Below are 21716 nucleotides of genomic sequence, written 5' to 3' on the forward strand. Positions count from 1 at the left end.
GAGGGAAAAAAAGTTTGGAGGATGTCAGAAACTTATGGAAGTTCAATTCTGCAAAGAAAAAAGTCTGACATGCCAAGAATAAAATAAAAGTAAGACTGATGTGAATGTTGTGTCCATATTACTATGCCTAAAAGAATTCTATCATCAATTTTAAATCCTAATCTTATTAGATAGACGCACAACGGGGAAATGCACTAGTCAAGGCAGCAACAGGATAAAGTATGCAAAAAAAAAACTAAACAATATGAAAAAAATAGTAATTAACAAAACTCTATAGACCATATGCATATTTACATTATAGGTAGAACTGCATCCTGTACTCCTGTTTTACGTTGTCTTAAAACATCTATGTGTGTATATGTATACATATGAACACAGTAGTAGAAAAGTTTTCGAACGCCCTTAAAATTTGAACAAAATCTCAAATTTGTTAAAAAATAAATAAATAAATCTGTGTTTCAAAAAGTGTAGCTGCATCAGACAGACAAACAAATGCAAATCATTTATATTTATTTGTTCATTTTATTGTGAACAAGAATAAAAATCACAAAACTAAGTTTTGGACAGTTTCAACATGTCATGCCCTGAATGCGTTTTATTATCTTGCTGAAACATCCTGTTTTGACCTCGATGGAACAGAGCATGTGCAGAAGGGAACATGTGGGTTTGGAGAATGGAACAATACTTGACAGAGTTCACTGACTTAAGACTGATTCCTAATGCAATATATCACAAATGCATGGGGTGTCCAAAAACTTTCTTCCACTACTATATGCATATTCCATTGCCAATAAAGTTGGAATAATTTTGTTTTCAGACACATTCCTCTTTTTATTCCTATTTCTACACATCAGTAATCACCTTTGACCAGGTACAGTGATCACATGCTGAGTCCCAGTTACACATTATCTATCCAGAATAAATCACATTGTCACTATCATTTCATGAGAAGAGGCTAAAATATTTTATTCCAACTTTATGGGCAATGTGTGTGTTGTACACGTATGCTGTTGTATATAGCACACTCACTTTCTAGTTTTGTCATGTTGATATGTCCTCTATTGTATATAATTTAGTCTCACACTTTAGTCTCTATTTGTCGTTTCACAATAAAACCAGTCCCATATTTCTACCTTACAATGTCCTGAAATATATTTTATTATAGCCAACATGTTTTTACTTTTCATGTGTAAAGTTCAGTCTGTTTTTATTTTTTGTTGCAAACAGAATTCACATATAAAAAACCTATAAATAACCAGAAATCCATAAGCCTATGATGTAGTTTTTCCAATCCAGTAAAATTCTCTCAATATGGTTAATATAAAATGTTTGTGAACCTTCATGACACAAGAGTTTTGTTACATTATTTTATTGCACACAGTTCTAGCAATTATGCATTCCCTAATTTGCAAATAGAAAAATAAATGAATAAATCAAGAATTTATAAACAAATATAAAAATGTATTTACACTTGCTGAACATACATCTGAGCATTATGGAGTGTTAAGATGTTGAACTTGGATGTGTTTTCCTGTATTTGCTCTGCATCCACACCCGGTGCATTGCAACTTTCTTTCCTCTGTTTACTTGTAAACGTCTGTCCTCCAAGTTTTGAACTTCTTCTAGTCCCGCATTGGAAAATAAATGATGAACCTCTTCTGTTAAAAAGATAAAAATACAAATGTGAATGTGCAGTGAGCATCAAGAGCTGTAGCTATGATTTTAGAAAAAATCAACAAGGCTATTAACACTTAAAAATGAGATCAGACACCAAACTAATTATTGATTTGGACATTTCATAGAATGCATTTTATCTTTTTTAGTAAATGGTTGAGTTATATATTTTGTAGCTTTTATTTCCTGCCATGAAGTTATAAAATATGCACTCTACATTAAGTAAAATACCTTTTGTGAAAAAATAGACACAGGTTCCATCTCCACGCGTGTAGAAATTCTCTGATAAACAGCGTCCTGTAAGACAACAATACATAAATACTTGAGAAATACAAAAATATGTTTACAGAATATTTACAGCCATTGAGGTTAAGTACATAACATGGAGGATCACCTTTCTTAAACCTGAGTTGTGAGAAATCATATCTGCCATAATCACGGAACAGAAATACCCCTCCATGTTTTAGGTATGTAGATAGTCGGTTCACAACTCCTTGCATTCTGATGACAAAATGACAGGATTAATCAAAGTGTAAAGTCATATAAATGGATTGCAGTCATGATAAACAAATACAATTGAAAACAATATTAGTAAAATGGGGATATTTTACTGTGAGCTTCAAATACATTTTTGCATGTGGATGGGATTCAGAGGATTTGCCACACTTAGTAATTAGAGACTGAATAAATTTAAGTTCATAAAGTATTAAATTAATAAATAAATTATTTGCTAACTGATCATTTGTATTATCATAGTCCTACTAGAATATCTGACTGCATAAATCACAGTTCAAGACCCAAAATATCATAGGACAATTCTATCTATAAAATAATTTTTATAAATAATTTATAAAATACTTTTATTAAAATTAACCAAAACTATTAAAGTGTTAGAGTGATGGTTTATTGGAATTATTTGTTCATAGAGAATATTTATATCAGGGGAAAAAGAAGCAGAACCCTATGCACTAACATAGACAAAGAAACATGAAATGAGCAAAGAAAGAGGGAAATGAAAATGTTAATGACCATGAACAGTGTTTAACCAATTTATTAGACTACCTTGCACTATTTGTCTCAAAGACCACCCTGCACCATGAAGTGCTTTAGTGTGGACTCTTTCATTTTCTGTGAGCTCTCAATGTTTTACCATTTTAAACAGAAATGAGGGATTTCACGCTGAATTCACCTTTTATTGTCAAATTTGAGCCTGCTCACTGGGATTTTCTGAGAAATCATAAATTAATCATGTATAACATTCAACCACTAAAGCTAAATTTTCTATTCAGGAATGCAAGTAAATAATTAAATTTGACATCTTAATTCAGAAATAACAATGCACTCTACTATTTTTTTTTTTTTTTTTTTAAAAACAGTAAAATTGAATATTCATGAATAACAAAAATAATTATATTTTAGCATTAAAAATACCATTTTGGTTAAAGAGCTTCTACTTTCTTTAGGGCAGCTGTAACATAAACCTTACATTGGGTGGTGGTCTAATAAATGTAATAACTGTAAATAAATAGACAACCTATGACTTTCCAAACACATTTCTTATTTCTGAATGAAGCTTGATGGTTAATGGATGAACTTAAAATACTGTAAGAAATCTCTCAAAATCACTCAAAAAGATTTTCTGACATTTCTGATTTTTTTGTACCCACTTTGGAATAGGAGACAAAATGTTCTACTTTGATGGGAAAATGAGGTTTAGGGTTATTTTAGGCTTGATTCTCTACAGCAATTAATTAGAAAAAAAAACCAAAAAAATTCCTGTTTTTAATGGGTTTGGTTCTCATGAGCAATGTGTGCAAGAAAAAATAATCTAGTCACTTGTTATAATCATTTGGGTGTATTGTTAACATTATGCCTATTAAGACCTCATATGCACAATTCACAGTATCTATTTATCACGAGTCATGTTGGCATTGCAATATTGAACAATGATATTGCATGCTGTAGATTTAACTCATATTATGCAGGCCTTGTGGAAATATATACATCTTTGTTAATATTCCTTATAATGTTGGATGTTTTAAATGCAGATAAAATGGGTGCGCAGTTTACATGTGGCACTTAATGACACAATTCAGGCTTTATTCTGGTATATTTGGGTTTTGCAGTGACATTCAGACAAAGGCTGGGGAGAGTGAAGGTGATCTGGTGTTAAGGGGATGGGGATGGAGGCTGGCAGGTGATAAATGACATCGGGCTGTCCTATCTTTGTCTTGTAACCTTCACCTACCGCTCTGGGTGAATAGAAGAGAGCACAAAGACCGCCAGAATAACATCCAGACTCTGAGGTGGAAAGGGAAAAGAGGCCACCTCCTCACAAATGTTATGGACAAAGGCGTGACACACAGAGTCATCATAGTCTGGATGCTCCTGTGGGAGGGAAACAAAGTGAGCTATGTGCATCCAAAGGGGATTTAGTGACACACAAACAACATTTTAACAAGGGAGGATATGTTCACTGGTTGTATTGCAGCTGTTTTAAAAACATAAAAAATTAAAAATATGTTTTGTTAGTGCAATTTTAATAATTAATAGTCTTCTGTACAGTACTTTTCATTAAATCTGTGAGGTTAAATGAAAGGTTCAGCTCTACAGAGGTGTTAATAATTCACTAAGTAAACACTGCGCTCTCTATAACAGAAAAACAGAAATTGTCTTATGCAACTAACGTCAACAACATCAGCAACATTTATAATATATATGAGTCATAAGTCCATGATCAGGAACATGTGGCTGTAGATGATTTGTCTGATTAATTCATTGATATTGATGATTTAGGACAAATATTTGCTAGATTCATTTAATACTTTATAATATTTACTTCTATATCATGTACATTTTAGAAAGGAGACGCAGAGATTCTTAGTCTAATGAGTTTTTCCTGGTTAATTTAAGGTAAAAATAACAACTGGTTGATATCTCAAATAAATAATAATTCTTTGACATTTTGGCTCTAGGTCTAATATCAAAATAGCTAATTTCACAGAGCTTTACATGTTTTGATAAATACTAGGAAGTCTTACCTTTACCAGCTGAATAGCACGTGGGGAGAAGTCACAACAGTATAAAAAGGCATCTTTTTCTCTGTCGAACAGAAAAATCAACAGAATCCCTTTGATCTATTACACATAGATGAAAACCTATTTGATCATTAAACTCTTATCACAACTTTTACAAAGAAAAAAGCTTGTTAGAGGAAGTGTGAATTGTTAATTGCAGGATTATGAATTGAAAGTTTTCCATACAGTTGATAAAAGTAGTGAGTTAGTAGTTATAATACAATTGTCTGATATAAGGAGTAGGATATCACTTATTTTGACTGATTATTCCCAACTTCATCAGATTAGTAACAATATAAATTCATTAAGAGCTCTGACATATTAGCCATGTAAAAGCACAGTTTGCATTAATGGTGGATGTGTAGCTGGATATCATAATTCCTGTTTAATCCACAGTTTTACTAACATTCTTTTCACAGGCAGTGTCCGCTCTATTAAACTGGCACACCTCCAAAAAATGTCTATGAAATGGTTAGTGTTACTATAAATGTAGGAGTGGAAATATTTAGAAATTATGCTCACTTGATGGAATTCAATATAGGAAATACACTGTTGCCGACTCCACATCCAACCTGTGAAAAAACAAAATATATTTACACAGTGTCTGATCTCTCAAACTTGGGATGGCAAGGTTGTCCATGCAGTTAAAATAATTCAGTGTTTTTTTGTTATATCACAGTGTGTATTAAAATAGTGTGTTAAGTAAAATTTTTCAACTTAATAAATGTTTATGAAAACCTCCAAGATCTTGAAAGATGTGTGCTGTCCGGGAAAAGCCGAACTCTGTATTGGTCCTTCATTATTTTCTAAATCTGCTGCTTTACATGATTCCTGATGATGAGAGGAGTGTCTGAGAAGGTCCGTGGAGCTGATGTGTTCATGCTGTCTGGTCAATGTATTCCTGGTTTGACTTTCTGCGTCTGAAGGCAGCAGTTCTGGGAATTCTAAAAACAGCCACTTGCGATTTTTGAAGAACTTATCCTGATGCGTTTCATAGAACGTGTCCCAATATTGGCAAGCTTCGATGTCGAATTTACCTGTGCAGGGGAGATTTAAAAGGTATATTCATCATGTAACACTAGTTTCATCCAACCTGAAAAACAAGATATTTTGCAACAATATGTCTCTACCTTGTTCCTTTAGTGGAATTTGTTCGCTGGAATTTTCTTTTGCCTTCTGACAAGCATTTTCTTTGTCCTCTTCTGTCCACTGTACATGATCCCTTAAAAATAACACTTTTGATGACTAAGTAATTGTGAAAGATCAAAAAGTTAATAAATGAATTCAAAATGTAGTATAACTAAATTAGAACATGATTCGTAGAATTGCTTATAAACCTGTTTTTCAGGTCAGTGTCGTTAAAAGAGAATCCATTGCACACAGTAACAGCACCAGATCCACAAAAGTCAAATGCAGATTGGAAAGAAATTAGAGCTGCTAATCGATTAGGTGCTTGAAGCAAATGCCAAAATTCACAATTCGATTAATCAACTCGAATTGATTGAAGGGAAATATTTGATTGCACTTTTCCTGAACTGAAGCTTCTTTGTGGATCACAATAAGCGTCCGTGTGAAACATAACAGTGGAACCAAGGTTAACAGCAGAGAAATGAAGGAAACAAAGCTTTGATTCAGGAAAATTATGGTTGAATGATTTTTTTGGATCACTTTGAGTCGATTAATCGGTTGCAGCTCTAAAAGAAATCAAAGAAAGGTGTATTGGAAAAGTTGTTGGCTAAACCAAACCATCTACATCACTAACCACATGTTATGTTTAAAGATGTCATCAGGATTGAGCAAAATCCTTGAACCCAGAGGAGCTGAAGGTCTTCCTCCAGTGCTCTTTAGTCGTGCAGACCATCTGCTTAAAAGTTCAGCCAATGTGGCTGCAGAGAGGCTTCGCAATTTATGCATTTACTCTGGAAATATGAACCAAATTAGGATTAATTCAACATAAACCTCTGTACAAACAACATTGACCAAATATACTCCAAGCAGCAGCTACTTTTAAGTCTTATATGAGCAGTAGCTTTTTAAAGAAAATAATGTGCAGGGCTTGTTTTACACTTCCATTCAACCATCCCACTACTGGATATAAAAGTTTAACTGACTGTGGATTTTTAAAGGGTGATATAATAACAAATCAGGTAAAAGGTACTTGAATATATCATTGTGTTATCATGTTTTTTTCCTTGTTTGTACTGTGGAAAAGAAGTCAGACTTATAAGATTTAGTCTCATTACATTTGCATTCACAATAATATTTGCATTATTTTATTTCATCATTATCATCAACTACAGTAACAAAAGTGTATTTGGGAAATAATCACACGTAATACGTTAAAACACATCAAAACCATTTAATTAATACCACTTTTGACCCGGTATTGTCTTCAGAAAACCCAATATCAATTTAATCCTGTGAATGATGAATGATCTTTTCTCTTTATATTTTACGTAGAGGACGCTTTTAGTCCGGAAGATGGCGCTCGTGCTCTACTCATGACGTCACGCACCAAAGAAGAAGAAGAAGCTGACAGCCGAAAATGACTACAAAAATGGAGTAGGACCGGGCATCTATTTTAGCTCATCACTAACGCTACATCTGTCAAAATGCGATATCACAGCATACCAATAATTATCTGACCCTGTCGCTATGTTCTGGACAATTCACGGTGTTAACCAGGTTATATTTACAGCGTTAAATATGCGGTGTTTGAATACATTTTATGGTATTTCAGCATCGCTAGCTAAACAACGAAACTCGTGTTAACTTTGTTCGCTAGCTTTTACGATCTGGAAGCCGGTGGGAGTCACAAAAACAATTTGTCCTTTGTGAATATCTGAAGTTATAGAACTCGGGATATTTAAATCGCCCATACCTGGCTTTAGTAGCAGTTTTAGGGTCAGCTCCGGTTGTAGGCTGATGCCATGCTAGCAGTTATTCCTCTGGTGTTATATTGCATGTGACCTGCTGATGGCGCCGTACAAAACTAAACGCAGTGTGAACGCCGTGGAACTGCTGAACCGGAGGAGCAGAGGGACCAGAGATGCTCTCAGCAGGTACAACTTGAAGGTCTTCAGAGGTGTACTGCTCCAGGTAATGGAAAACACTGTGCTTTAGCAAATAAAACTTTGTTTAAATGGGGTGTGTGCTGATGTGTTTATGTCTTGTACTGCAGGACACCAGGGTTTTTCTTAAAGTATGGAGCAAGACTTCAAAATCCAAAATAATGTATGAGAATGGTAAATTCTACTTTGAAAATTACCAGATCTGTTACAGCTGGTGAGTATAAATGAATAACATGCATTAAGTCTTTTGCATTCTACACAATAGAACACATTGTAAATTTGCTAATCAGTATATCTTGTCTAAAACAAAGATTTTGGCTGTCTGTAGGAAAAGAAAGGTGATTTTATTAATAGTTATAATGGATATGTTCCATTTGAGTGTCCAAGGAGCCATGACTTTGAGCCAACATGCACAAACTAGAACCAGTGAAAAGATGCACATAGATTAATTGATGTCATTGTGCATTAAAGTATTTACACTGCTATAACAACTCACAATGTCTGGTCTGAAAAGGGTATATTTAAAAGCTAATAACAACCTCCAACTGTATCTCTAGGTACAAAGCTCAAAATTAAAGCAAATCCATTGCATAAATCTACTGGTGATTACATGGGGTTTTCTGCATAATAGATACCATAATTCAGAAGATTTAAGATGGTATAATTGTTGTGGAAGAATGTCATGATTCCAAAATGTTTTCTCAAATTTTCAGTATGGGTTCACATCTGCAGGCATTAACATATTTCAAAAAGTCCAGAATAACACTGCAGGCTTGGTTTTTAGAGGTTCATAAATAACAAACCAAGAATGAAATGCACAACCTAGTTGCCTGTTCTTCTGTCGAGGTTAAACTTAGTTATTTTTTGTTTCTGTAAAAAAAAAAAAAAACTCTTAGGGACATCTCAGTGACTTTCTGACCAGCTGCCTTATCCAGATTAAACACATAACCATTTCATAAATGTATGAAGTTACTCAAATTTAATAACACTTCACATAAGTAATCTTCTAAAACAATATCAATGAGTTTCAGAGCCTCATTCATATAGACCAAATGGCCTTATAAATGTCAAGAATTAATCACAATCCCTATAGATGCGTAAAAAAACAGTCTTAGCTCATCTACATGACTGATAATACTTTGATGCATTGTGTCTAGAATTATTATGTTGATATTATGTTTGACTGTTGTCTTGCTCATGAAAGCAAAACTATAAAATAAACTCAAAAAAATAACATTTCATGAGCTTGTTTCACCACTGTCACACAACATATAGTTTTGTCAGATCACTTTTTTGCAAAAAAGCAATTGATGAGCAGTATGACAACATGCAGGTTTTGATGTCAATAGTTGTTGTGTATTTACATACAGATATTTGTGCAATGCATAATAAATCAGAGGCTTCCATTCTGACAGACTGATAAAATCTTCTGTTTTCAGTGTTCATTCAGACCCTCATGTCCTGTACAAACTGCCTAAACGGTCTAAAAAGGAGAAACTTGAAGATGCCTTACTGTGTCAGAGTCCACTTGTAAGTGAAGTTGAACAACCATGCTTTTTGAATAGTGAGCATCACAGCACTGAACTTGAAAAATTAAAAAAATATATCTGCTTTTTTAAAATCTGTCTTTTGTCAGGATAAAACACTAGCATCTCCTTCTGATCAAAAGCCAAGCCTCTTAGCACTGACTGCTAACAACTGGCTGTGTCGCCTTTCAGTCGATACGGGGAAGGAGCTTCAGAAAGTTTACCTCTCTCCAAACCTTAAGTTCAAGTACAGTGTATTTATGTCTTTTAGAGCAGATAAACAAATCTACTTTCATGTCTTTAAACATTAAATCTGACTTTATTTTGCTATCATTGCAGGTATCTGGGCTGGGATATTTCTCCAGAGATATTTTATGTAAAAACTGTTCAAAGTAAAGAAACCTCTTTAGAACGGCAGGTAAAAGGATTTTATATTGTATTTTATTCAGTAGTGACAGGGAACTTTACAAAAGAGACTAAAGTTTGGGATCTCCCTGTCAATGCAAGGCTTTCTGTTCTCATGTGTATTTCTCATCAGTATGAATCAAGGACAACAAAGTCTTTTAATATAGCCAATGTAATGATTCATCTTTGTAGTCTATCTGTCAATTCTCAGAATTCAGGGAAAATGAGGAATTCTAAGAGAGAGAGTTTTGTCTAATATCCCTAATTTTTTACTTTAATAAGAAAAGAATCACATTTTCTTTGCATTATTGTTTTAATTAGTTTGCACAAGCACCAGCTCTCTCTGACCAGATGCAAGTACAGGACAGTGAAACTGAAATATCATTTTTTTCTCAGGCAGGAATCGTAAACAACACAATCATGCACATTGCCATCTTTCAGGCTTTCCCCCTTCAGATTGTGGGTATAATGGAGATCAATAAGAGGGTAGGAGTTTCACTTTTTTTTTTTTTTTGACCAGAAGAATGATTTGTCATTATGATGGTAATGTATAATGTAATGTACATCTTCCAGGTATTTGGAAATGGAATAACTGATGTGGTGCTGTCTCAAGGTGTCCTCGCTGTGTCTTACAGCAACAAGTCAGTCAAACTTTACAGCTGTGAACACATATTTCAAAGGGTAAGTCGGTTTTGTTTATCAAGTGAAAAAGTCTTTATTGAATAACATTTTTAGAAAGTGTTTTAAAGTATGAATCTATTTAACATGGTCTACTCACAAAAGTTTAATTCTGTTATCCTTCTGGGCCCTTTCACTTGTTTTCAGTACATCACAGAGGAATTAACTCTTGGAAAGCAGAGTTCACTCCTCAGGGGTAAAACAGTGGGAGAGTTTCCTTTTGGCATCCCAGTAAATATCCAAATCAAAGGTGGGTACGCTTTTATATCTAGCCTGGCTCTTTGTATGATTAGTGGTATTAGAAGCCACTTTGTTTGTTTAACATCTGTTTTCTTTTTTGATTATGCATAGATTGTCCTCCTGTGCTTTTTGAGGTGTCGTGCTCTAATAACGGTGTCCAGGTTGGAGGTTTCCCGTGGCACTACATATACACGCCACCACAAAAAAATCACAAGGGGACTCACCACATCCGGTCACTGAAGGACAACATTATGGTAACCATACAACCATAAGTTGATTTGTAATATAACATGGTTGGCTGTGGTAGATAAATATCCCAAATCCTGTTCCAGAACATTGCTGCTGGCCTGTTGAAGCTGTCAGGATAAAGAGGCCTGCAGCTGTTTTTGACGGTCTTTGTATTTAGCTGCAGGACATAAACAACAGAAGCTCTTCTCTCTGCTGAAAACTCCACCCAGCTTCTTTTGTGCAGATTTTGGCTGGATTGCTTTGACATCACTGCTTACATTTATTCTAATTATAACTACGAGAAACTAAAGCTGCATTAAAAATGTGTGATTCATGCATTTTCCAGAACACAGGAAATGCTGATTTTGTCCAAATATTCTTTTAAGTATAACAGGATTTTTTATGAAATATGTCAGTAGCTCAACAACAAAAAGCTGCACCAGAAACAGCTTTTTACTCTGTTGAAGCTGAATGCAAACAGTAGATTTTGGGTGGAATACCACTTTGTGGAATGAAGTATTTTTTCACCCACTTTTTCTCCATTTGCTTGTGCACAAGTTGACTTTAAAATCTGTCATTAGATTCAAACTACATAACATGTTACAAATTACTTTAAAGTTTAGCTTCAACTATTTAATGAGAAGAAGCTGGTTGCTGTCAAATACTACAAAAGAAAACCAAGAAGCAATATATGCTAATGTATGATATAATTAATAATTGTGATTTCTTTTTAAATGAAATTAGGCAACAAATGGAATACAAAACATGAACTGCTGCTCATTAGAGAGTGATATGATTTTCTTTCATCCTGATGACTCTGGAAGGATCATTCATTTTGGACCTAACACTATAAAGTGAGTACCAAAACTAACTTTTACTCTTGAGTCAAATACACCAAAATACATTGTTGGTGAATGAAGATTCAAGCCATTATGATTTTTCATTCAAGCGTCCTAAAAATCCTTGGTGAGCTGAACAGCAGTCTCCCATCAAAGATCGTCAAGGATTTCTCTATGACAGTTGACAGACAAAACCGCAATGTAAGTGCAATGTAATTGTGTTATTTACTCGATAGACTGAGCTGAGTTTATCTCCTTAAAGAATCTGCCTCATTTACAGCATGTGCCCTGTTCACTGTGTCACTGAAGGGAAATCCAATGTGATATCCCAGTATTAGGTCAACACAGCTTTAATGGTTCTCACTGTAGAGGTGCAGTGTACATGAATTTCTATCACTTTGAAACAATTATATGATTCTGATTCCCATTTACTGCAGCCCACCCCCCAAGTTACTGTCACCTCTTCAGGCCGTACAGTGAAGAGAAGAGTTCAACAGCTGGATGATGATCCAGATCAAAAGGTAACACATAACTGTCCCTCTGTCACTGATCCACTAAAGATCGAGATAAAACACACTGTGCTCCTTTAAAGAAAAAAACTGCGGTTTTCAGCTCAAGACCCAGACAATCAATTCTATGTCTTCTTGGGGCCCACATTTACAACATGGATTGCCACAATTACTGCAATTTTATTGACTCTTTCACCGTCAACATAATATGTCTGAGGGTCTCTCTCTCACTTTTTTTTTTTTTTTTTTTTTTTACATGTTTTATCATTTTACAGTCTTTTTCTCTTAAAATTTTCTTCTTGTTAGAACTTTTTTTAGTCCTGTTTCATCTTTTACTCTTTTACCCTTTTTGTTATATCTTTGATGCAGCTTTTGTCTTTTTACTTTGCTTTTTTCTTGTTTTGTCTTTTACATTTTGTTGTTTTTTTATTTCATTTTTGTCCTGTTAAATCTCTTACCTCTTCTCTGTATTTCACATAGGTCATTATTTCAGGTCATTTTTAAACTCTTCCACCCACTCTTATAATATTTTAAGCCACAAAATGAATATTTTACTTTGATATGTGGTGACCCCGGAAAAGAAAATCTGACCTCTTTTGAGTCCTGACCCTAAATTTGGGAAAGGCGAGCCTAACACAAAGCACAAGCATTCATTTCAACAGACTCTTTGAGGTGTTTTTCCATATTTAATTCTCTGTGCAGCTCAAATCAACCAGTAACTGGGGGAATATTTGTCACTGCATGAGGTAATGTTGTGAATCATTAAATGCATTGTAAATGAAGATATGGCTTTGACAATTCCATTTGTATTATTGGTTTTTGTGCGTGACATATTCTTCAGTCATGACTGAATCTTCAAGCAATTAAAATATACAGGAATTTCTGCTGTCATAATAAATCACTGTGGGGATTTTAAGTGTCATGCATTTTTAATGTAGTTGATGCAATGAGTTTAATATACATTATGCTGCGTAGGGAATCCTTCAGTCTGTCCCAGGGTTCATTCATGTTCACACTACAAGAAGAATCTGAACATGTGTGTCCCAGACCACCTCCAAACACATTCTGTTTACACTCACACCTCACATTAGAGCTCCACTCAGGACACATGCTAATGCCAGGTCTGAACAGGGCCACAGTGGGCAAATTCTGCCTAACTGGAGACCAGGATACAGAAAAAGGCTAAGGTTTCACACATAAAGTTCTCTAAAATATAAACAGTAAAATATGACATAAAAACAAAATGGAGCACATGGTACAGTTCACCTAGTTAGGAAAAAGGAGCATTTAGAATTAACTATAAATATTGTACCTTATGAATATTGCTTAAGTTTTTATATTACTTTTTCAGGTCTTAAAGATGCAATATGTCAAGAATTCTACAACTGTTAATCACTTTTTTATATCTAATGTGTGAATAAATTGTAACCTGTCTTAAAAAATAAACACCTTTCTTGGCTGTTGTGATTGTGTATATCCTTGATAACAGCCTGTACACTGATTTCTATACAGAACACTCAGGTTGGATTTACTGATAATACTAAATAACCAGTGCAGTCTCCACACAAGCACACTTGATTATTACTTGTTTCACCTTTTAGATGTAACTCGTATGTAAATAATATGTGAGAAGCTAGATTTACATAAAACTGTGATAAAAGTAATTGACAGTCTGATTTCATCTTAGACTTTCCGATTGGTGGAATATGAGGATGAGCTGGACCTTTTGACTGTATTGGTCACTAATGGAGAGGAGGAACAGGGAATAGCTCACGTCCAGCTGCATGACAACCAGAGCGGGAAGTTACTACGGACGGTTGAACTGGCTGAACGTTGGGATGAGGTGAGTTCAGTCCAGTTACACACCTGTACCCATGTTACACTGAAGTATCTGCATGGATTCATGTGTGCTCTTTCCTTTTACAGACATATCGACATGAGCTGTTCTTTGACAAAGACACGATTGTTCACATTGAACAACAAAATACCAACTTCTGCTGCCATGTTTACAAACTGGAGGGTCTCGAGGAATATGCGGAGTAAACAATTATGGAAAGAATTTTGTGGTTACGAGAAAAAAAGCATACAAAAAAACCACAGCCTTTTGTTGTTTTGTATAAATATGAATCATTGTGTCTCTATTTCTTTGGTTTGAAATACACTATAATTTGTCACAAGGTTTTTTAATCACTGTAGGCTGTGAAGTGTTGTAAACTGTTCATGTATTTTTTTTACTATTTTGCTAAAATAAAAGTTATATTTTGTCATATATTTGTTATACATTTTCTAATATTTGTTTTAACATTTCCTAGGTGTGTGCTTCTGCAGCTGCGAGTTTGGCACAAAAATGCAGCTTTTTACTTCTACTCTACAACATTTCAAAGACACCTATTATACTTTTAACTCCACTTCTCGTAGTTGCTTCTCAGATCACAAGCACATGAAGTTGACACATCGCTACTGATTGAACAATAGTACAAAAAAGTTAAATGAACTCAAAGTTAGACATGAACAGCAATAAGAATACAACAAGCATGTCATATGAAGTCAAAGCAACTTATTTATCACATAACATCTGCCAGTATTTATCAGAAGTGTCAAACTCATTTTAGTTCAGGGGCCACATTCAGCCCAATTTGATCTTAGTAGGGCCAGACCAGTAAAATAATAGCACAATAATCGGTAAATAATGACATTTCCAAATCATTCTCTTTTAGTGCAAAGAAAAAAAATACAGTATGAAAATGTAAATGAAAATATGAAGTGCATTTTAACAATATTATCTCTCAGCTTATCATTTACACATGTTCAAGGCACAAAACAGTTGGTAACAGGCATCTGGAACTGAAATATATATTATTTAACTTTATGATCAAAACAACTTGTCAAGACTTGGTGACACTCTTGAATGTCTTCTGAGTAATTAGTACGCTTCAATTCATCCCATGGGCCAGATTGGACTCTTTGATGGGGCTATTTTTGGGCCATGAGCCATATGTTTGACACCCCTGTTTTACATAAATTAACACTGGCATGGCCTATGTTACTGCACATGAGCACCTCTGTTTTTTTGTAAAAGTGCATTTGTTTAAAACATGCTTAAATGCAGATTTACTTCATGCAGTATTTGCACAGTTTGAGAGGCCTGTTTCAATAAAGGATCGACATATTTCTACCCCTAAGTGTGAGATGTCAGTCAAAACAAATGACTGAGTTAAAAAGCTTTCATAATATATACCACATAGTTGTTATTGTGTTTTATTGTTAATTGTGTATCATGTATGTGTTTTACGTTGTTTGGACTTTGTATGGCTCCTATCTTGGCCAGATCTCCCTCGCAAAAGAGATTCCTCATCTCAGTGGGACTCCCTGGTTAAATACAAGTAAAATAAAAATAAATAAAATACAGATAAGGGATACATGATCTTTTGCTGCAAACTTCAGAGATTAATAAAGGCATGGCTGATCCACATTTTGCACATTTGAAACCATAAATTATGTTACAATAATTTGGAGGTGGCAGCGACAAATGGAAACAAAACAAAACTTTTTTTTAAATCATTTTTTTCCTCCAACAATATTGAAAATATGTGTATACAAAACAGAAATTTTGAACAAACATCAAGATATCAAAAGGAAAAATCAAACATAAATTAACACAATGCAAAGGCTTACAGACACAGAAGAAAAGACAACTAATAATTATAATAACTTATAAAATATATCTAAGAAAAAAAAATACATCAGTCCATTTTAAAGAATTCTTTACAAATTGTCAGAGTAGAGAGCTATGTATCTTTTTTTTATTGAACAATGAACAATTGAACAGAATGTATACACAATATTACAACAAAGTAGGATAAAAAATAATCACATTTCGCAAAATATTTTACATTTCAATATATAGATACAAATGCAAGCAAAAAAAATTAAATAATAAATTGGCTAAAATTTACTTAGGGGGTCAAATGAGTGGCCATTTTTGTAAAAAAAAAAAAAAGTGGTAAGAAATGCATAGAACTGTGTTGAAATAATGCTAATACATTTGCGCACAGACTACTGGTATTATTTGACAGTGGAAGCTATATTTTCAGGAATATTGGATTTTGAATAGCACGTGTATGTGAAAATTTTTGCTGGTGGACGGACGTAACATTACCCATGATGATCTGGTCAGTACCAGTACTTTATTAGTAATAAACTTATATTCTTACTATTGCTAATTATCCTCTTATTCATAAATGTTAGTAGTGTGGCTCTAAAACAATAACAGCTGACACAAAAACACAAAATGTGGCAGTGGTCGGATGTGACATGGTTGTTAGGGATCCCATCATACTGATGCTCGGCAGCCATGTCACCGTTTACAGAAATGATCCCTGTGCAAAAACTAGGATCAGAATTATTTATTGTACAGTTTATCATCATACTAAAGAGTATATAACAATATAGAATTGTTATTTCTTTATAAAAATGCTTATTATTAGAAAACTGTTGATTTAAAAAGTGACGTGTGACATTCTTAATGTATGTATTGGCGTAACATAAGCAGGATGGATCAGCACCATACTCCATATTGCAACCTGTAAAAATAAAACATGTGATATGTAGTATATAATCTTGTAAGAAAAACTGGGGAATCTAAAAGAATAGAATATATGTTTTTCGGGTAAATTCAGTTAAAATATAACTTGGCCATTTGTGACATGACAATATAGCATTAATTGTGATGAAATTGGACACTTTTGACCTGAAAACATCCCAGATAGCAAAATCATTATGGCTTAAATCTGGCCCAAAACTGGCATGCCATTTTGGCAAAGTTCTGAGTGGATGTATGGGCCCTAAATGGCCCAAAATAGGCAAGCCAAAATCAAACCAGAAGGAAGCCAAAATTCACCCAATACTAATTGTGGACTTCCAAAATATAGCAATAATTGTCCCAGAAAAGCCCCAAATCCCCATAATCCAGCCAAAAAGTAGCCAAAACTGACCCAAAGAGAGGCCTAAAGGAGGCCAAAATTCACCCAAAATTTGTGTTGATTGTGCTTTTAAAATGAAGTGGGGTTTTCTTCTGGGTAGAAATTCCTGCTCTTTGCGCAGTGTTTTGGCTTTACAGAAATATGCCAAAACACAACCAAAACACATCCATATATGGAATAAGATGTTGCTGTCTTTAGTCAATCTTCTGGCTTGCCATAAACATGCCATACCATCCCTATAGTTGATCCCACTCTGCCCAGTCTTTTGGTTAACCAGACATATGCCAGAACTCAGCCATATACTGCTGGTGCCTCCATATCTATTATAGATCACCTTAATCACACCACAGTTAAGTCTAAAGGTTTTCATAATGCCAAAGAAAGCCAAAAATTCCAAATGTATGCCATAATACTGCCAAAATATTTGCTATCTGGGATAGTTCAAATGACCATCAACATGTTGCATCAGAACTGAAATCCTGTAAATTTGCATAACTTGCATTTACCAACATAAAGTTCCTTTGGGGATTCACTTATGTTGATTTCTTATGCACAAAGACATAAATAAGACCTCTAAGCAAATTTTAGCCGAAATCAAAATAAAAATGCTCGAGGTATAAAAATAGACATTATCCGTCCATCCATTATCTTCCGCTTCTTCCGGGGCCGGGTTAAAAATAGACATTATATAAATTATGAAACAAAACAAAACATGCGACGCCCACAGTGTGTTGTGGAGCTGCAGAAGTTACAAAAGGCCTTTCATCCAAACATAAGCTCTCCCTGGGTCATGTGACCGTGGTCCGTCCTCTTCAGTCTCCACTTAAGATGACTGTGGTGCAGACCACAGTTGCGTCTGCAGAACCTTTCCAGTCCTGAGGAGCAGCAGACGGACATGGAGAATCCGTTCCTGTTGACTCTGTCCGCCACCGCTGCCGCCGCCGGCCTCATCTCCGTCATATTCGTGCTCACATGGGTCCTGCACTTCAAGGAGGGTCTAGCCTGGGATGGAGGACTGGCCGAGTTCAACTGGCATCCGGTCTTAATAGTCACTGGGTTTATTTTGTTGCAGGGAATAGGTGAGAGGACGGTTTTTACTAAGTTGATTTCAGGGGAGAAACGTCATCACCCATTCCAGACTGAAGAGGATGTGAGTTACACAAGATAAGGGGTGTAGCCATTCGATGATCCTACGCACTTTTAGAAGTAGTCAACAAACTTTTACTTAACCCTTAAAGAACTAGAACTATTTTTCTTGTGACTTCCAAATTAATTTTTTCAACATCTAACCTTTTCTTAAGTGATTTATCACCATTTATTTCTATAACGTCCTCAGCATTTTGCCTTTTTCATTACAAATCAGGTATTTTCCTATATTTATTTTTCTAATAATGTAGATGTTCCTAAAAGCTCAGAGTAAATCCAAAGATTATTGTATCAAAACAGAAGAAAAAGTGATATTTTTAGCAAAATATATCAACTGAACATTAAAAATCAAGCATCTACAACTACTGTCATTTGTTAAATTATATGAGTTTGATTGCTGAATCAATGTGGCAGAATGTGAAAAGCTACAGAGCCTCTAATACCAGTGTAAATCTGAGAACTTGCATTTTACCTGAATTGTTTCAATGTATTGATAAAATAAGTTATTAAACATATCAGATCAGTAGATGTGTCTGTTTAGGTCTTTAAGGATTAACTTCTTGCATCAGTTATTGTAGAAGTATTCTGACCTTTTCCTTGACTGAGAGCAATAATGCTACTGATAGAAGTGCCCTTAACTCAAAAATGCAAACTTTTCATTAGCTCACATAAAAACAGCTGTGTTTCCAGCTTTGTGACGTGCATTTTTCTTCTATTCCAAAGTTTATTTAGCAAAAGAAGGAGTAATGTTTGCTCAACCCATGAAGGAACATTTCATCCTTGAGGTTATCACTGGCATGGTTTTCATTGGACAGAATGAAAAACAAATGTCACATTAGAATATTTTCCAGTGAGATCTTGTTAAATAGAAGGACAAATATGGGTAACAATGCACTTTAAATCCAGTCTGGAGTACAGTACATTAATAATTAAGGTGCTAATTTTCTTTAGACCACAGTATTACAAGATTTTCTCATTAATTTATACTGATAGTTATTTTATTCAACTATTGTAAATTCCTGAAAAAATATACATTTGATTTTATTTTTAAGCCTGAAGGATAGAAATTCACATCACAAGTGACTGACACTGACTGGCCATGTCTTTCAGCCATAATCGTGTACAGACTCCCATGGACCTGGAACTGCAGCAAACTGATGATGAAATTCATCCATGCAGGCTTGAACATAATGGCCTTTATTTGTGCCGTTATTGCGATGGTAGCCGTGTTTGACTTCCACAATGCTGCCAAAATCCCCAACATGTACAGTTTGCACAGCTGGCTGGGCCTGACAGCTGTGATACTGTACTGGCTGCAGGTAAAGCACCTAAGCTTTTCTAAATAAATCAAGAGTTGGCTTTGTGATGCAGTGCTGATATTATGATGTTTGATTTAGAGTTTACACATCTGACATTTGATTAAGTTTGACAAAGCTTTATCAGAAGTCTGCACTGTCTTGTCAGACTGTACTGACACAAAATGACTGCTTTACTCCTGGTTTTTGCTAAAACCTTTAGGAAAACAGTCTTGTTAGTGCAATTATATCTGACAAGTTGTTTTTGATTCAATGAGCAGATTATTCTTGGAGTTGGCATGTACTTGATCCCCATTACACCCATATCCTGGAGAGCGGCGTTTATGCCCCTTCATGTCTACAGTGGTCTTTTACTCTTTGCTAGTGTAATTGGCGTGGCACTCATGGGCATCACAGAGAAACTCATTTTTGGCCTGTAAGTATGAAACAAAGAAAAGGAAATTGAGATTCAGACAGTTTTTTGATGTAACATATAACCAAACTGAGTAATAATGACTTCATTTTTTTCTACTTTATCTTAAAGAAAAGACCCCAAGTATAAAGACTCTCCCCCTGAGGCAGTGTTTGTGAATGTTCTGGGAGTCCTCCTGGTGGTTTTTGGCGCACTGATTCTCTGGATTGCCACTCGAACATCTTGGAAACGACCCAGTGACCAGATCTTACATTCTCTGCATACCGACGGGGGAGGTGAGGACAACACCAAAGTCGGTCCGGCCCTGTCTCAACTAAGTGATGGAACTGAAACTGAGGCCAGTGTGGATGTCAGGAGACGGAGCAATAAATCAGATGATTAACACAGCTGATTACAAATGTCAACTGACCCAGAGATTATTCTGTCTCTCTGCTGAATGTATGTAAACCTACACTGGTCTAAATGAAGTAATCTAATTCTGCTGAATATCTACATTCTTTTTTCTCCACTTAAGTGGTTTATTTTGCTGGCATTTAGAGCTAGTGCTACTTTCTCTGATATATGACTACACTGATATATTGGAAATTACTATTCAGATAATGTAAGAAAAGGCTGTACAAATACTATAAAAAGTTTATATTCTCTGTTTCACTTATGTTCTAATAGCTGAAGCTTTGAAAGATAATCATAACCCATATTTTTTATTATTATTTTATTATTTTTTATTTTTATTTTTTACAATAAATGTACTCGCAGACTGTCATATTGTCCTTTAATGTATTATTACAGGCTGATAAATTACTGCTGAAAAGAAACTATTTGAGGAATTTGACTAGTTAGTGTTATGTGTTTTCAAGTGTCGCTGAGTTATCACACTCTGGATTAGACTACTGTAAAGTTGCCTTTGTGTATTTATGCCACGCAAATATAATATTATCTGCAACATAATCCACCACCAACAAAAAAAAATACTACTACTACTACCTTGAACTATACTATTTATGAAATAACAGGAGTGCTGACTTTACCATTATAAAAGGTTGGTGTCAAGACGACTGAAAAAAGTCTTTCTTTTTCTACCGAGATATAAGATAATTGTTTAATAATATTAGATTGTATTTAATAGGGGATGTTGTAAATTATTATTTTTTTGTTAATCCATAAAGAACCAAACATCCACCGGCAACCAAAATCATTCACTGATATAAAATTTTTAATATCTGTTGATCCACTAATCCTATCAATATATGTAAATAATTGGTGTAAAATACAGTTTGTCATCTTTTCATGGTCATCAAATATGACCCATTTGGACATTCAGAGGCTCTGTAGTGAATGTGTGAACACTGTCATCTTGTACAACATTGATTCACCAGTAAAACCCATGGAGTTTGATCAATGTCAGTGGCTGGAGACACACATTTTATGTTCAGTTAACACTATATTTTGCAGAAAAAATAACATTTTTCTTCAGTTTTCTTTGTGTTGGATATGATAACCCTCAACTTTAATCTGAGTTTTAATGAACATTTACATAATCAGTTTGTAAAATAGGACACTACCTGATTTTCTTTTACAAATGCAAAATATAGTGCATAATATCAGAGTAAATG

The 21716-nt window shown here is 34.7% G+C and overlaps 3 protein-coding genes across 4 annotated transcripts; 2 read left to right on the top strand and 1 right to left on the bottom strand.

Annotated features, from left to right (window-relative positions):
• Nucleotides 1–940: 940 nt before the first annotated feature.
• mettl8 (methyltransferase 8, methylcytidine) lies at nucleotides 941–7733 on the bottom strand. Its single transcript, XM_030125663.1, has 10 exons — nucleotides 7633–7733; nucleotides 6514–6670; nucleotides 5882–5973; nucleotides 5490–5788; nucleotides 5274–5323; nucleotides 4716–4776; nucleotides 3923–4062; nucleotides 2069–2175; nucleotides 1906–1971; nucleotides 941–1658 (listed from the first exon to the last, which is right to left on the bottom strand). Exons 2-10 carry the CDS (start codon nucleotides 6663–6665, stop codon nucleotides 1504–1506), a joined length of 1122 nt encoding a protein of 373 aa, XP_029981523.1. The 5' UTR covers nucleotides 6666–6670; nucleotides 7633–7733; the 3' UTR covers nucleotides 941–1503.
• On the top strand, nucleotides 7704–14328 carry dcaf17 (ddb1 and cul4 associated factor 17). 2 transcript variants are annotated; one of them, XM_030125660.1, is made up of 14 exons: nucleotides 7704–7850; nucleotides 7933–8036; nucleotides 9262–9352; nucleotides 9459–9595; nucleotides 9688–9766; nucleotides 10150–10239; nucleotides 10327–10434; nucleotides 10579–10681; nucleotides 10783–10925; nucleotides 11644–11753; nucleotides 11849–11939; nucleotides 12176–12259; nucleotides 13935–14090; nucleotides 14174–14328. In XM_030125660.1, the coding sequence occupies exons 1-14, from the start codon at nucleotides 7728–7730 to the stop codon at nucleotides 14288–14290; spliced, it is 1536 nt and encodes a 511-aa protein (XP_029981520.1). In that variant the 5' UTR covers nucleotides 7704–7727; the 3' UTR covers nucleotides 14291–14328. The 2 variants fall into 2 exon arrangements, with proteins under 2 accessions (XP_029981520.1, XP_029981521.1); XM_030125661.1 differs by lacking the exons at nucleotides 9459–9595; nucleotides 9688–9766.
• A 3724-nt stretch (nucleotides 14329–18052) lies between these two features.
• cybrd1 (cytochrome b reductase 1) lies at nucleotides 18053–20866 on the top strand. Its single transcript, XM_030125664.1, has 4 exons — nucleotides 18053–18308; nucleotides 19486–19694; nucleotides 19952–20106; nucleotides 20215–20866. Exons 1-4 carry the CDS (start codon nucleotides 18125–18127, stop codon nucleotides 20483–20485), a joined length of 819 nt encoding a protein of 272 aa, XP_029981524.1. The 5' UTR covers nucleotides 18053–18124; the 3' UTR covers nucleotides 20486–20866.
• The last annotated feature ends 850 nt before the right edge of the window (nucleotides 20867–21716 follow it).

The sequence above is a fragment of the Sphaeramia orbicularis genome, chromosome 21, assembly GCF_902148855.1.
Source record: "Sphaeramia orbicularis chromosome 21, fSphaOr1.1, whole genome shotgun sequence".
Taxonomy (NCBI): domain Eukaryota; kingdom Metazoa; phylum Chordata; class Actinopteri; order Kurtiformes; family Apogonidae; genus Sphaeramia; species Sphaeramia orbicularis.

What these genes read in the sequence shown, in the direction of transcription:
- mettl8 (XM_030125663.1), bottom strand. Translation starts at nt 6,665, where the DNA reads ATGCATAAATTGCGAAGCCTCTCTGCAGCCACATTGGCTGAACTTTTA. An exon ending in AATTCCACTAAAGGAACAAG is followed by an intron (nt 5,789 to 5,881) that starts GTAGAGACATAT and finishes TCCCCTGCACAG; the next exon opens with GTAAATTCGACATCGAAGCT. An exon ending in CATCTTTCAAGATCTTGGAG is followed by an intron (nt 5,324 to 5,489) that starts GTTTTCATAAAC and finishes GTTTTTTCACAG; the next exon opens with GTTGGATGTGGAGTCGGCAA.
- dcaf17 (XM_030125660.1), top strand. Translation starts at nt 7,728, where the DNA reads ATGGCGCCGTACAAAACTAAACGCAGTGTGAACGCCGTGGAACTGCTG. An exon ending in TACCAGATCTGTTACAGCTG is followed by an intron (nt 8,037 to 9,261) that starts GTGAGTATAAAT and finishes TTCTGTTTTCAG; the next exon opens with TGTTCATTCAGACCCTCATG. An exon ending in CACTGAAGGACAACATTATG is followed by an intron (nt 10,926 to 11,643) that starts GTAACCATACAA and finishes AAATGAAATTAG; the next exon opens with GCAACAAATGGAATACAAAA.
- cybrd1 (XM_030125664.1), top strand. Translation starts at nt 18,125, where the DNA reads ATGGAGAATCCGTTCCTGTTGACTCTGTCCGCCACCGCTGCCGCCGCC. An exon ending in TATTTTGTTGCAGGGAATAG is followed by an intron (nt 18,309 to 19,485) that starts GTGAGAGGACGG and finishes CATGTCTTTCAG; the next exon opens with CCATAATCGTGTACAGACTC. An exon ending in TGATACTGTACTGGCTGCAG is followed by an intron (nt 19,695 to 19,951) that starts GTAAAGCACCTA and finishes TTCAATGAGCAG; the next exon opens with ATTATTCTTGGAGTTGGCAT.